Source organism: Desmodus rotundus, chromosome 3, assembly GCF_022682495.2.
Source record: "Desmodus rotundus isolate HL8 chromosome 3, HLdesRot8A.1, whole genome shotgun sequence".
Classification (NCBI taxonomy): domain Eukaryota; kingdom Metazoa; phylum Chordata; class Mammalia; order Chiroptera; family Phyllostomidae; genus Desmodus; species Desmodus rotundus.
The window spans coordinates 35,130,461-35,147,416 of NC_071389.1; the positions used below are offsets into that span (position 1 = coordinate 35,130,461).

A 16,956-nucleotide genomic window follows, 5' to 3' on the forward strand; every position below is an offset into this window, starting at 1 on the left:
AATGACAACCTCACTGTACTAGTCGGTGGGGGCTATAGATGTCATTGAGTGAGCATGTGTACTGAGTGGCTGTCGCATTCAAAATGACTGAGTAGGGCAATGAATCTGCAACAAATTTTGCGTTAAGCAGAAACTATGATAAGGCCCTGAAGAAAGAATCTGCCTAATATGTTTGAGGAATTGCAAAAAGGCTAGCATGACAAGATATAACGGGAGGCCAGACCACAGGCCCCTTGTAAGGAGCCTTGCTTTTAAGTAAGAGTAAGGGGAAGGCACTGAAGGTTTTTGAATAGAGAATTGTAAAATCTAAATAATACTTTAAAAGAATCACTTGTCTTCTATATTAAGAATATAAGCAGAAAGAGCTAATTTACCATATGAGCATACAGCAATAATCCAGAAGGCAGATGATATCAGCTCGATTCAAGGATTAAGAAGGTAGAAGTGGCAGGAAGGGTTGAATGGAAGGGTTGAATTCAAGAGTTGAAACCATCAACACAGAATACCTAAACCCATGAATACTGACAAGGTCACTAAGTGAGTCATGTGTCACTCACCATATGAATCTTTCAATTATAAAATGTTCAAACAAGAACATAACTAGATTCCTTTAGTAAGAAAAGTTTAGTAGAAACTGAATGGTGAGTCAGCAGGCCTAGGATGACATCTCAATTGACCTTGGGTAAAATTCTAACACTGGAGCCTACTTCTTTATAGGTCCTTAAAATGTAGTAATAAAAATTGCCCAACCAGGTAAAATAATTCAATTCCACAGTAGCCAATCTTTATTTAGTGCTTACTAATACCAGGTACTGCACCAAGAACTTCACTTGTATTATCTTATTTAATCATCATAAGAGCCCATTATTTTCATCATTTTAATGATGATGAAACTCCATTTTAATGATGAAACTGAGGTTTAAAGTGGTTTAAATAACTTACCCAAAAGTATTTGATCAGTAAGTAAAGGAGCTAGACCCAGTGATTCCAAAACCACTTAAACACTAGAAAAACTACCTCTATTACTGACTATGCAATGTACTGTGTTAGGCACAATAGAAATTAACAGAAAAATGTTCTCGTATCATGAAGCTTCTGTTTCACAGAGACCATGAAAATTTTTAAAAACTCCTTTATTATAGTTTCATTTTTTTATTTTTCTTTACCTATTTAGATATAATTGACATAACATTTTTTAAGTTTAAGGTATAAAACATGTTGGTTTGGTACACTTACATATTACAAAATAATTACTACCTAGTTTATTTAACCAGTAAACAAACACACTAATAAACCTTAAAGTTTCTGCAGAACAGCTAAAATAATAATTTCTGGGCATGGAGAGACTCAGTATTTCCAAGTCAATATTTAACAATCACTACTGGTAATTTCACCCTTTTTAAAAAATTTTATTAATTATGCTGTTACTGTTGTCCCGGTTTTTCCCACTTTGCCCCCTACATCCGGCAACCCCCACCACCTCAGGCAATCCCTACACCTCTGTTCACACCCATGGGTCATGCATATAAGTTCTTTGGCTTCTCCACTTCGTCTACTGTACTACACATCCCCATGGCTATACACTGAAGCTCAGTTGGTTAGAACATCATCCTGATACATCAACATTGCAGGTTCAATCCCTGGTCAGGGCACATACAAGCAGCAACTAATGTAAGTAGAACAACAAAATTGATGTTTTGCTCTCTCTCTAAAAATCAATTGAAAAATAAAGAGTATACTGTATTGAAAACAAAAGGTTTTTGGAGGGCTTGAGAAACAAAAAGATGTCAGAAAGAAATGGGACTACAGACATCTCTGCTGGTATTGGCACACTGATTTTATATCATAACTGTTTAAATTAGACAACAAATAAAATGTTACCATGCTTCTAAGCTTTTCCCTCAGCCTACACAATTCTTTCTTACTACCATCAAATATCCATTCCACCCTAACTTCTTTCTTCTTCAAGATCTGATCTTTCCCACTTCATATCCTATCTTCCCCTCCAGTCCCCCACTTATTTTTCTTGAAACACATTTTTCACATTTCCTTTACATATCCCACATAATTTATCTACACCTCCCTTCCCCACCCACCTGGTCCACTCCTAGTCACTCCTTTTGACTACAGCATCACCTCCACATAAAGCATTCCCCAACTGATGCTTCTCCACCCCAATCAAGTTGGTCATTCCTTTGTCCAAAATTCCATTTTCAAACAATACTATTTCTTTTTTTACTACCATTATGGTTTGCTTACATGTCTTTCTCTAATTAGTCAACTCCTAGAAGAGCAATATCATGTTTTTGAAAATGCCATGCATACCCCATTTCAACTTTTTATCACCATATCATGGCACACAAAGGGATTCGATGTTTATCTTGACAATGAAGACCCAGAATAGCTACTAATTCCAAGCTCAGGAAAGGGAAAGTGAGAGGAAAGATAGAACTAAGTATAACAGCAAACTGCAAACAAAAGGATTCTAACTAGGACCTTGTTAGACTCGCCACACAACCCAAACTCTCTCCTACATTATGGGCCTCTACTCTTTGATATTCCTTTCTATTTCCATAGGGTGACTACTCTGTCATAAGTTCTATTAATAACCCAGGATTGCCTTCTTCAATTTAGCTATGACCTCCTTTTTCTAAACTATACAAAATCAGACCATTTCTTTCCTTTATTATTTACCAAAAATGATGACCTACTTCCTTGATTGCATACTCACAAATATCTCAAGTATCTATTTGTGAACAGATTAATTTATTATTCATTCCTTCAATATCTAGCAGTATTTTTATTAAGGCTAGGAATGTATACTTCTAAGTTAAGAAATTAATTAGTACTCAGAAACCAGATACCAATGGCTAGAATAGTTCCTAATACGTAGATGTTCAGCAAATATGTGAAAAAAAGGAGGTGTTAAAAAAAAAAAGAGGTAAAGGGAAGAGATAAAGGCAGCAGAAGGGAGGAAGTCTAGAACATCATGTAGTATTTCCTAATTCATTTCTGTCAGTCCAAATGAACTGTTAACTTCTAATGGGCAGAAACTGTGCCATATTCATGAATAAATTCCCCATGCCTAGCTCATTTACCTAGAACATAACAAGAACTCAGTATCTATTTGATGATTAAATAAATCAAGGGTCAGCAAACTTCTTCCATTAAGAACAAAGTAATGTTTTGGTAAATATTTTATGCTCTGGTAAAAAGATACTTTATGCTTTGTGGGCCATATATTCCTTATAGAAACTACTCAACTCAATTTTGCCATGGCAGCACAAAAACAGCCATAGACAGACAATATGTAAATAAATGGGGATGGCTATGTTCCAACAAAAATTTGTTTACAAAAACAAGAGGCTAGGTGTATTTAACACACTTTAAAACACAGAAAACCCAAAAAAACAAAAATAAGAGGATAGGCCATAGTTCATCAAACTCTGGGATAAATAAATTAAGTCAGAGTCACAGATGTAAGGCTTTGCTAAAAAAAAGGGAGGGAAGGGAGAAAAGAGAGAAAGAAGGGAAGCGGGAAGTACAAATAGATGAATGCTATCTCTGCCTTAGGAATAGAAGAAAAATTTAAAAAGCTGTACTTGGGAAAGAAAGGTTATGGAACATGCATTTTCTCCCAAATAACTAAAGCAACACAGTATACTTTTTCAAGTCGAAAGATGTGATCTCTTTCTAAGCGTTCTTCTGCTTGTTTTAAGCCTAGCCTCTGCTCAGGTGTCAATGTAGATTCATCTATCACAGTGGCATTTTCTAAATAGTCCATCTCTGAAGAATTTTCTTTATTAGATTGATCATTCTTCATTTTACCTAGAAAAGGAAGCAATCACTTAGTTACCATCATCAGAACTGGTACATTTTTTTAAAATGTTACTAAAAACAGACATTCAATTTATACACACACACACACACACACACACACGAGAAAATATTCTTTCCTTGGTTGTATAAGTTGGCACACCTACATAAAATGTAAGTAAGAGATATACATGGTATCAAAATTCACAAAGAAAAATCTACTGCACAGGTCAAATGACTATCTTGTTTTTACAACATACCTAACAAAAGAGACAAATATGACTGAGACTTACTATATAGTAAGGCTAATACAACATAACCACCTTGTGGAATCTCTGAAGTAAGTATGATAAAAAGCTCTTTTAAGTCCTGAAGATTAGTCATTGAACTAAAGTCACTTGAGTAACTTTATCACTACACACTAGCAGCTAAAAGAACATATATACTCCAGACCACAAACCCACACCTGGCTCCTGCTTCTTCACTTTCACTGAACTCATGGGTATCTCCACCACATCAATATTTTTTCTTAGCCTCCTACCTAGATTGTAATCTCTTTAAAACATAGACTATGTGCTTTCATCTTCGCATTTGCAGCACCCAGCAATACATACCTGGCATACAGTAGGTTCTACCATCAGTATGATTTTTTAAATACAAATCGAATGTTATTCTCTTGCTTAAAATAGTTAACAGTCCTTCTCAAAGATTCAGAATAGAGTTTAAACTCTCTAGCATATTACACAAATCCTTACCTTCATAAAGGCAGTAAACAGAATACAGTAATTCCAAGTTACAGTAAGTTCTATAAAGGAAAAAAGCAAGTAACTGAGAGGGAAACCAACTTTAGATATGGGAGTCAGGAAAGGTGTATTTAAAAGTTTAAGCTAAGACCTCAAGAAAGAGAGCTATGCTGTCTATATTTCTAAATGCACATCCTGTTCTAGCACCGGTTACTTTATTCACACCAAATGTGCTAGAATGGATCACTGCTACTTCAAGTCTCAATGCCTTTACATGAACTGTTCACTCCACCATCAAAGCCCTCTCCACTGAAATTAGTAATGTTTACCTGTTCTGCATATCTATTATCTCTCTATTATCTCTATTATCTCACATTTATACAGTTAACATAATTTATATTCATTTATCTATCTCCTACAGTAGATGAGATAAATTCCATGATGTCAATGACTAGGTCTTACTTAACTTTGTACCTTCAGATTTTAATACAATGCCTAGACTAGAGATGACAATAAAAGTGTGTTGAAGAAATTAATTTGGATATATCCAAAAGCACATCTAAAAGTAAATGCTCATAGATAATCAACAAATCTCTCTACTCTTCTCTTAAAAGTCAGCTACATGCCATCTACAAGAACTCTGATGGTCAATTCTACCTTTTGATAGCACTATTTTTCTGAACAAAACAGAAATAGTATGTCTATGGGCATGATGTCTCTCATACCACAAAAGCAAAGAATAGGAAGGCGAACTCTTATATAAAGATGTTATACAAAGGATTTTAAATTATTGTCAGGAGGACAATGATGCACCATGAGCAATTTGCAACTGTGTTCTAATATTTGGAAAAATAATTTAGTTTTTTAGTAATAATTTTTTGACAGAAATGAAAAAGAAAAGGTGAAATCCTCCTCTTATTTCAACAGTTCATGAAAAAGGACAGCAGCAAGACAATAATATAATTTTCTATCCTTTTCTATATATACAACTTGCCCTGTATGACAATAATTTAAGAACCACTTAACTAACCTAGTCACACTTCTAATGTTTGAATCCTTTTTGCAGCATCTTTATGAAAGAGTTTGCCTTCCTATTCTCTGCTTTTGCGGCAGGAGAGACATCACCTCCAGAGGCACATTAGCAAATCCTGCAATATTATAATTTCTACCAATATAAAGAATTAGAGAAAATTACCTTTCTTTAAAAGTAGAATTTTAAATATTAATCAGATTAAAATCAGATTATTAAAGTCAGATTATTAAATTTCCTGAAATCAACATTAAAATGAAATAATGTCAAGCAGAATTTCCCAAACTTTGTTTCACAGAACACTAGTTCCCTAAAATGTTAATACTCTCACAAAACAAGAGTTGAAAACAGGTATTCATACAAAAACCTGTACATGAATGATTACAGCAACACCATTCACAAGTCAAAGGTGGAAACAACCCAAGTGTCCATCCCTAAATAAATGAAGAAACAAAATGTGACATATCTACACAATGGGATATTATCATTCAGCCGCCTTAGGTCAGGCTGCCATAACAAAATACGACAGAGTGGGTGGCTTAAACAACAGAAATTTGTTTTCTCACAGTTCTGGAGACAGGACAGTCAAGAATAAGGTGCCAGCAGGGTTGGTGTCGGATGAGAGTTCTCTCTGCTTGGATTGTAGACAACCACCTGACATGGCCTTTCCTTGGTGTCTGCACTGAGAAAGATCTTCCTCTTCCTCTTCTTATAAGGCCTCCAATCCTTTGGGTTTAAGACCCCACCCTTATGACCTCATTTAATCTTAACTATCTCCTAAAAGCTCTTATCTCCAAATACAATCACATTGGGTGTTAGGGATTCACACAGGAATTTTGAGGAGACACAATTCAGTCTATAGCATCAGCATTAAAAAGGAAAAGAAGTACTGGTATATACTACATAACTGAACCTTAAAAAGAAGATGGTTAATGAAGGAAGCCAGACACAAAAAACACCTATTTTGAGATTCCATTTCTATAAAGTATCTAGAATAGGAAAATACAAAGAAGCAGAGAGCCAATTACTGGTTGTCTGAGGCTGGGGTAAGTGAGAAATGGGTTTCCTTTAGGGGTGATGAAAAAGTTCTGCAATTAAGACAGTAATGATGGTTGTATAACACCGTAAGTGTTCTTAATGGCACTGAACTGTACCTTTAAAATGGTTAAAATGGTAAATCTTATATGTATTATACCACAAAAAAATTGTTAAATATGGAGTTATCATATGATTCAGTAATTCAATTCCAACATACATATCAAGGACAAATGAAAACATACAAATACATCCGCACAAAAACTTTTAAACCAATGTTCATAGCAGCATTACTGATAATAGCCAAATGATGGAAACAATTCAAATATCTATCAACTGATGAAAGGATAAACAAAATGTGATACAGCCATATAATGAAATATTATTCAGCAAAATGAAATATTATTCAGCAATAAAAAGGAATGATGTATTGACATATGTATATTATCACAGACATGAATCTTTTTTTTTAATCCTCACCCAAGGATATGCTGATTGATTTCAGAGGGAGAGGGAGGGAGGGAAGGAAGGAGGGAAGGAGATAGAGAAAGAGAGGGAGAAACACTGATCTGTCTCCCATATGCAGCCCAACCAGGGACCAAACCCACAACCTAAGTATGTGCCCTGACCAGGAATCAAACCCGCAACCTTTTGGTATACAAGACAATGAATGCTCCAATTAATTGAGCCACCAAGCCAGGGCAACATGGTTGAATCTTGAAAACATTATGCTAAATAAAAAAGCCAGGCACAAAAGGTACATGCTGTATGATTCCATTTACATAAAATAGGCAAATAGAGAAGGCAGATTAGTGGTTGGCAATAGTTAAGAGAAGGGGGTAATGAGTAGCTTCTAATAAATATAGAGTTTCTTTTCAGGGTAATGAAAATGTCAGGAATTAGACAATGGTGATGTCTACACAACATCTGAATATACCAAAAAGCACTAAATTGTATATTTTTAAATGGCAAGTTTTATAGCATATGAATTATGTCTCAACAAAACTATTCTGTAAGAAGATACATTCAAAAATTAGACAGATGGTGACAAGGACCATGGAGAAAAATTAAACGGGTAAAAGGAGTAAGAGTATGAAGAGGTGGAGGTGAAGGCTGTAAATTTTAGATAAGTGATCCAGCAAAAGTCTTACTGAAAAAATGAAGGAGGTAAGAGAGCTAGCTATATGGTACCTGTGGGAAGAGTGTTCCAGGCAAATGAAAAGGGAAAATGTGAAGGCATTAGGTGGACAATTGCCTTCACATTTAAGGAACTGAAAAGGAAACTATGCAATTGGGGCAGAGAGAGAGAAAAGGTAAAAAATAGATGAATGAGGGCAGAAAATGTGGGAGGGCCTCAGACCATGTAGGGCCTTGAGTCACTGCAAGGACACTGGCTTATTCTCATGTATGAGAAACCACTGTAACATACATGAACAGTAGTTACATGATCTGAGTAATTTAACAGGATCATTCTGGCTGCTATATTGAAAACACAGTGAAGGATGGTTTATCCTCATTATGTGAAAATGAAAGTAGGAGATGAGTTTGGTTCTGCTGCTCAAAAGCAAGATCCTGACCGACAGCATCAACTTCACTAGAGAGCTTGTTAGATAGAAATCTAGTATCCCAGGCCCCACTCTGTAAACATTCTAAGTCAAAAAATCTCTGGGAATGAAGCCTGAGAATCTGCATTTTAATATGACTCCCAGATGATTCATATGCTTATTAATGTTCGAGAAGCCCAGATCTAAAATACTCTCCCTCAAATATTTACTAGGCTCTCTCTCTTGCTTCTTTCAAGTATTTGCTCTAATGTTACCTTCTCAATGACAATTTAAATTTGAAACACCATCACCAGACAGGGTAGCATCATTCCCTATAACCTTTATCATCATCTAACTTATTATGTACTTTTGTTATTTACTGCATTTGCTGTTTGTCTCCTCCCACTTAGAATATTAATTCCACAAGAGCAGTGTGGTGTGTTTTGTTCACTGCCATATTCCGAGCTACTAGATCAGAGCCTGACACACAGCAGACTCTCCCAAAAATATTCGCTGAGTGAATAAATGACTAAAGAAAAAATGGTGGAAGTGCTAGGTGGGAGCTAAAGTTAGGCCTAATGGAGATTAGCCCACTAATCTCAGGTGGGCATAGGAGCAATCAAATTTCCATAAAGCCTAGTAAGTCCCAATAGACAATGATCCAGATATAAAGGTTTTATTTTATTTATAAAATGGTAATCTAATAAGAAATACTTCAAATATTATTAATTTAGATTTTTCATATGATAAAGTGCTAAAGTGACTTCAAGGCAGATTATTATATACATTAAAGAGAACCCTTTAAAACAGAAGAAGCACTTATTTAATAAAAATGATTGCTATGCAGAACTGTAAATCATTTTTATTAACATGCCAAACCAAGTCTCCAAAAAAGACTTCTACTTGGTCTACTAGTTTCCTTAAGCCAGCTCAGCTGTTCTCCATGTTAATAACAAAAGTACACTCTACCAGATTATTTCACTTAACCTGCCTAACATAGGCAGCAGCATCTCTACTTTTTATAAAATGAGGAAATTGAGAAACATTTTAAGAGAAAACAACTTACACAACATTGCAAAGTTATTATGTGGGGAAAATGGGCTTCAAAACCTATGGGATTTTACTCCAGGGCCCACACTCTTAGCTATCACACTATCGCCTCATTTATGTTAAAAATATAATCTTTAAACCAGATTTTTCACTAATTTAAGTAATGAGAACCTCATAAGTGACGTTATGCACCAGTTTTCTTGCCAACTTCAATCATTCACTTATTATCATGTTTAAATTTGTCATATTTAAACTCTATAAGTACTATTATTTACTTGATACTGTCTTCAAATTACTTTTGTTGGCCTTGTCCTAAGCCTTACCTATAAAATTATGAAGTTATTTTATCTTATATACCTAAAGATACTACTAAAGTTTTTTTTTTAATGGCCTGTTAATATATCTCTGTACCACCATAAATAAAAAGCTATTTCTGAACTCTTTACCAGTGTTTCTCAAAGCATGGTAAATAAGGATTTAAAAGTAGCTTTTATGTTTTTTGTCTATACATCAAGAAAAGGTTTTATTCTTTGAACCACAGAAACATTAAGAAAAAAGACCACAAAAAAAAATCATTAAAATCAGAATTAAAGTACTTAAAAGACAAGGATAATATTTATAAACAATTAATTAACCTCAGAGAAAAATCCCAGAAGAAAATGAATTTTATACCAATAACTTTCAAGTAAACTTCAACAGTGTCCTAACCAATCTGTGGTTCCAGTCTTGTTTCCATCGAAGAATCTGCTGCACTGTAGCCAATCCAAATAATATATGGTATATATTTATAGCGATATATATATATATAGCACTATATATAGCACTACCTAACTCTTCAATCACTTCTCATTGTGTGTGTATACATACAGCACTGTATGTAGCACTATATATATAGTGTGTGTGTGTGTGTATATAGATATATAATGTGTGTGTGTACAAATATATATAGCACTATACATAGCACTACCTAAAACTCTTCAATGGCTTCTCAAAACACAAAAAAGTCTGAACTGTTTATAATGTCTTGAAAGAGCCTTTATTATCCAATTCTTGGGTACTTTTCAGTAGCATTTTTTGCCACTTTCCTCCTCAATTCCCTCTTCTAGTCATACTGAATCTCAGTCATACCTGCAGTCTCACATTTATATCATGCATTTTTTTCCAACCCAAAGTCTAAATTTCTCAATTAAACCATGTGCATTCTCAACTCAAGTTTTTGATAACTAAATCACCACCTTATCTGTATCACTCCCATCTAACTAAGCTTTCTTGAGGTCCGGGGCTTTGGGGTTTGGTTTTCGTTTGGTATGGTAGGGTTTTCCATTGTAAACACATGCTTGACATATAATAAAAACTCAATACACACGTTTGGTGAATGAATGAGCAATATACTACCAGGACCATTCAGAAAGAGTATGAGAAGAGGGAAAAGAAAAGGGAGAAGGGAGAAGGAAGGTGGAAGGGGAGGTGAGAGAAGGAAACATCCTGACTATACTGACTATAGGAGTCACTAAATTCATATTTGCACAGTCTTTTTACATACCATAATAAACGTAAAAGTTCTTTTTTAGCTTAAAGAATCACGTTATTTATGCCTTCTGAATTACAAAGTGGTTAAAATAAAACTAGGGATTTAGTATTAACGTAGGCAAATCCCTCCAAAAAGGTGACTTACAGGATAATCTAATTTGTACTTACTCAAATCATCTGATATGTCTTCAATTCCTGAGGCACTATCATCAGATTCACCAGTATTATCTGTAGATGTTTGTTGCTTCTGAGATTGTGGTGAGTTTTCCAGAGCAGATCTTTCTCCCTCTACAACATCAATATTCACTTTGTCCAGAGAAGTCAAGGAGCTTGGAATTCTTTTCCCAGTCTGTTGTAATTCTGTCTGTCTCGTGTTTTCTTTCAACAGTAAACTGGGCACCTTCTCTGCTTCTGCTGGTGAACTAGGAACCTTTTCTGATTTCATCTGAGAACTGGGTGCTTTTTCTGCTTTCTTCTGTGAACTAAGTGCCTTTTCTGCTATCACTGACTGTGAACTGGGTGCCTTTTCTGCTTTCACTGGTGAATTATGTGACTTTGGTGATTTTTCTGCTTTTGCCTGTAAATTGGATGCCTTTTCTACTTTGGCCAGTGAAACAGGCACCTTTTCTGCTCTGACAGGTGAATTAGGTAACTTTTTTGCTTTGCAATGACTTTGATCTCGAAGGACTGACCCCAAATCTTTAGGGCCTGGAACACTGGCAGCATTTACTTTACATGATTTAACTTCTGTTTTTTCTATACAAATATCATTTTGCTTATTTTTTTTGCTACTATTCCTATTTGGAGAGCTGGTCCCAATTTCTTTTATGGATTTGTCATTTCTGGCTTTCAAAGTTTGATTAGTTACAATTCTAACTGTTCTGCTTTCTTCAGAAAGAGCCCAAGCATTCTTCTTTGGTTCATGATTTTCATTTTTAGAGGTCTTAGACTCTTCCATTATTTGAAAACCTGCTTCTTCCCAATTGTGATATTGTAATATAGCAGATCTCCAGTAGTTTGAATTGCTTCAAATCCAGTTTGTGCAAGAGCTATGGAATTAAAAAAAAAAAGTTATTTAAAATGCAAAAGTCATTTTTCAAAAATTCGTGAGACAAAAAAACTTAAAATTTGTTCTCAAAACTAAAAAAAATGGAAAAAGAGTTTAAACTCTGAAAACTATATGAGAAAGAATTAAAGCCCACTTAAATAATAGACAAATGCTCATAAAGGCGGCTCTAATGCAATTATGGCAATATGTCACCAAAACAAGGGAATATTGTAACTAAAATGTTTTATATTACTCAACAAAAATTTCAACTAAAAAGAAAATAATTATGATGTGCCACAAATAACATAAAAGGAAATAGAACAAAGAAAACACAAGAATTTCAATCTATTTGCAACATAAGAAATCAGTTCATAAAGTCTAACTGGTAGGATCTTGCTCACATGACTTTCCTATTAAAACACTACATATTTATGTCACTAACTTTCAAACTTGGTTCTCTAAATATAGGGACATAATTCAATATATTTTTTTCACCTCTGAAGTATAAAGCACTTTAACAAATTTTTCTGAGGTTAAAAAAAATTTTAAACAAGACAAACCCAGAGTTAAAAAATGATACTAAAATTTTGTATGATATTATAATGATGGATATGTGTCAATATACCTTTGTCATACTACATAGAATGTATTCCACTAAGAATGAAACCAATGTAAATTATAGACTTTGGGCAATAATGATGTGTCAATGTAAGTTCCAGCTGTGATAAATGTACTTCGGTGCTGCAGGGATGTTGATAGTGGGGGAGGCTATACTCTGGTGGGGAAGGTAGTATATGGGCACTCTGGTCTTTCTGAACTTCTGTTCAATTTTACTGTGAAACTAAAACTGCTCTAAAAAATATTTTTAGAAAGATGATAGTAACAACACATTAAAATCGGAACTCATTTTGTTCTAAATGTAATAGGAACAATTTTGCATTTACCAGACAATATAAACTATAAGCAAATTAAAGTACTGCATTTTAATCAGTCCAATATTAGAAATACCTTGTATATAATACTTATGGAAAGCAGGGAATTTTTGTTGTTGTTGTGTTGTTGTTGTTGTTGTTCACATTACCCTGCAGGCCTTAAATTCAGACCTATGCCTCTAAACAAAGTTTAACAAAATTAGTAAAAATTAGAGTCAGCAAAAGCAAGCTGCATGTGTAGCACCTTTAATTTTACTTGGTTAATTTATTAAACTACATATTTAGGCAGTAGAACACTTCTAATATAACAACATTATACAAACACAAAAATATTACCAAAAATAAAAAGATCAGGACACAAATCATTTACTGCCAACTACCTGTATTTATGCCAAAACATATGCAAAGAAATCTGAACTCACCTAGTTATATCTTCACTGAAACATCTTATTCAACTTGAACTCAGCTTTTATAATTCTTATTGGTAATAGAGTCCTCTATATTCTGTGTCTTGATCTCTGCCCAGGTTGTCTTTTATTTAAAAAAAAAAAAAAACTTACCAGTCTTCCTAAATTATTTTATAAAGCAGTATTTTAAGAAATTATGATAATTAATATTTAAGCCAAACCCATACTAGATTTTCACCGTTAATTTCTTTTTGAACTAACATTATTTTCCAGTAAAAAGCTACAGCACTTTCATCCAGTAAATATCCTGGTTTTGGACATTTGAATTTATTTAATTAATACATTTTGTTTTCATTGCTTTTGATAAGGTATTTTACTGTAAACAGTTGTCAAATATTTGACTATGCCTAAATTCTTGTAGAAACTGCTACCAAGTTCCTAATGTTAAAAATAAAATGGGTTCTATTTCTAAAAGTTTAGTTTTACCTAATCCAGTAATTGAAGTATTTTAAATTTTCTAATACTATTCTATGATAAGGACTCCTGAATAACTTTGTAGATGTCATCTTAGTGACAAAGGCCATAAATAAAAAATTCTGTGTATCAAATTTGTATATAAGCTACAAAGATTTCTAAAAATCAATAGTTAACATAAATAAATGCTAATGAAGAGTTCAAGACTCAAAAAATTGCCAGGTTTCACTTTAAGGCGATATTTGTTTCATATAAATAAAGGCACATTTAAATTTTTAGTAGGAATATGTTATGAAAAAAAACTGAACTATCATGTTTTCATTTCTGAGAATTATCTAAATCTCTGATTATTCCTTTGCATAGCATTCTGATCTTGTCTCGTAAGTTGATGAGACAAGAAATCATAAGAAATCATCTGGCTTCTGAAAATACTAAACATTTTCCTGAAATTTTTTCCTGCTCACTGTATTGCTTCTTGAATTCCTATTTATTTGTTTTCTTCTCTATCAAGCACACTAATATGCATAAGAGAGGTTTCAGAAGGAAGAAAACAAAAAAATACTTTAAAAATAACAGCTGAAAACTTCCCGAATGTGATGCAAGACACAATTATACATATCCAAGAAGCTCAAAAACTCCAAGCAAAATAAACTCAAAGAAATCCACACTAAGTACATTATTGTTAAATCGTTGAAAACCAAAGACACAGAGAAAATTCTGAAAGCAGCAAAAGAGAAGCAACTTCTCATGCACAAAGGATCCACCATAAGATTAACAGCTGATTTCCCCAGAAGTCATGGAGACCAGAAGACAGTGGATGATATAGTTGAAGTCCTGAGTAAACAAAATTGTCAACCAAGTACTCAATAGCCTTGCGGCAAAACTATCCTTTATAAAGGAGAAATTATGGCACTTCTAAACAGAAGCTCAAAAAGTTCATTACCAGCAGACATGATCTACAAGAAATGCTAAAGGAAGTTATTAAGGCTGAAATGAAAGGACACCAGACAGTAACTCAAAGTCGTAAGAAGAAATAAAGGACACTGGTAAAGGTAACTACATAGGTATATAAAAGAGCCAGTATTACTGTACTTTTGGTTTGTAACTTTTCCTACATGATTTAAAAGGCTAATGTACAAAAAGACAATGTTAATGAGCACAAGTGTATAAAGATGTAATCTGTGACAATAACAATATAAACAGAGATATATAGGATCAGAGTGTTTGTATACTATTGAAACTAAGTTGGTATTGCTCAAATTTAGCTGTTATAAAATTTATTAGTTACACTGTCTCCAAGGCAACCACTAAGAAAATAATTTTTAGACTTTATTTATTTTTAGAAAGGGGAAGAAAGAGAGGGAGAGAAACATCAATGTGTGGTTGCCTCTCGCACGCCCCCTTCTGGGGACCTGGCCTGCAACCCAGTCATGTGCCCTTACTGGGAATCGAACCAGTGACCCTTTGGTTTGTAGGCTAGAGTTCAATCCACTGAGCCACACTAGCGAGAGCAGAAAATAATTTATTAACCAAGGATAAACCTCATGATCCTTTCTGTGATGTGATTAAGTGATGTGAATAAACTGGAAGAGGAAGATTCAGCTAGGGAATTTTTCCATGATGAAAATGTGCTTTGGTACAGGGCACAAGGCCCGCCCACACACTTGCTTGTGAGGTACTATGATGAAAGAATCATCATATCTTAGGATTTTACACAATGGATAACATGCAAAGATATAAACTGATTAACTTGTCATTATCTAATGTCTGATTTTCCCTCCCATGTGCTCCCTTCACATAATAATGTTTATAAAAGTGAACAAATGTCCCTCACTTTCAGGCAATTTACACTGTTTAGGAGTAACTGGGAAGTACTATGTACATCATGTTCAGGATATCTATTTCAAAAGAATCAGAATGCAATAAAGTAAAATAAATTCTTTTTTTTTAAAAAAAAGTACTCCTGCCACATGGCTCAGCTACTTGGAGCATTGTCCCATACGCCAAAAGGTTGTAGGTTCAATTCCTGGTCAGGGCACATACCTAGGTTGTAGATTCAATCTCCACGGGGATGCACACAGGAGGCAACCAACTGATGTATTTCTCACACTGATGTTCCTTCTCTCCATACCCCCCAGCCCTTCCTCTCTCTCTAAAAATCAAAAAAAACATATCCACAAGTGAGGATTAAAAATAATCATAAGCCCTGGCTGGTGTGGCTCAGTGGATTGAGTGCCATCCTGCGAACCAAAGGGTCACCAGTTCGATGCTCAGTCAGGGCACATGCCTGGGTCGCAGGCCACGTCCCCAGTAGGGGGCACACAAGAGGCAACCACACATTGATGTTTCTCTCCCTCTTTCTTCCTCCCTTCCCCTCTCTAAAAATAAATAAATAACATCTTCCAAAAAAAAAAAAAAAAGTAACAATTGACAGAGGAATCAGATAGAAAATCATTAAGGAAATACAGGTTTGAATAACACTATAAAACTGACATATATTCAGGAAGAGTATAGCCATCATAAGCACAATACATATTCTTCTCAAACGCACATGGAACATTCTCCAGAACTGTTATGTTGGGGCACAAAAAAACTCTTCATAAATTTAAAAAGACTGAAGACATACAAAGTCTCTTTTCACATTACAATAGAAAATTAAAAATCAAACCAGTAACAAAAAAAAACCTGGAGAATTCACAAATACGTGAAAATTAAACAATGCACAACCAACCAATGGGTCCAAGAAATCACTGGAGAAATTAGAAAATACTTTGAGACAAATGAAAACAACTTACATTTTACCCACTTTTTTTTAATTATAAAAGCAAGCTTCACATGATTTTTAAAATAAGAATAATAAATGAACACTGAGAACAACTGTACACTAATTGAATAACCTTGATACAATGGGTAAATCCCTACAAATACACGAACTACAAACACACTTATAACCAGTAAATACTGAATTAATCAACCCCCCCCCCCAAAGCCAAAAACCAGAAGTCTATAATGGTGAAGTGAAGTCTACTCAATATCTAAAGAATTAACATCCATCCTTCTCAAATTCTTCCCAAAAAAAAACTGAAAAGGAGGGAACACCCTAATCCATTCTATGAGACCAGAATTACCTAGATACTATAAATATTCACGCAAAACAAAAATCATCAAAATACACACAAACCAAATTCAACAGCATATGAAAGGATTATACACCATCACCAAGAGATTTATCTTCAGAATATAAGGATGGTTCAGTATATGAAATAAATCAATGTCATATATACCACATCAATAAATTGAACAGAAAAACACATGGTCATCTCAACTGATGCAGAAAAAGGCATTTG

The 16,956-nt window shown here is 34.3% G+C and overlaps 1 protein-coding gene across 10 annotated transcripts in view; it reads right to left on the reverse strand.

Annotated features, from left to right (window-relative positions):
* Positions 1-16,956, reverse strand: part of TUT4 (terminal uridylyl transferase 4) — a 102,231-nt gene that overhangs the window by 64,640 nt on the left and 20,635 nt on the right. For 7 of the 10 annotated variants that reach the window (XM_053920096.1, XM_053920094.2, XM_053920091.2 and 4 more), the window contains exons 3-4: positions 10,917-11,797; positions 3,665-3,828 (exon numbers count right to left, since the gene is read on the reverse strand). In XM_053920096.1, coding sequence (XP_053776071.1) covers positions 3,665-3,828; positions 10,917-11,706 — 954 coding nt within the window. In that variant the 5' untranslated portion in view covers positions 11,707-11,797. Of the gene's footprint in view, positions 1-3,664; positions 3,829-10,916; positions 11,798-12,804; positions 12,825-13,150; positions 13,260-15,652; positions 15,772-16,956 lie in introns of those variants that run through there. The other 3 variants (XM_053920088.2, XM_053920089.1, XM_045204305.2) reach the window with 3 other exon arrangements.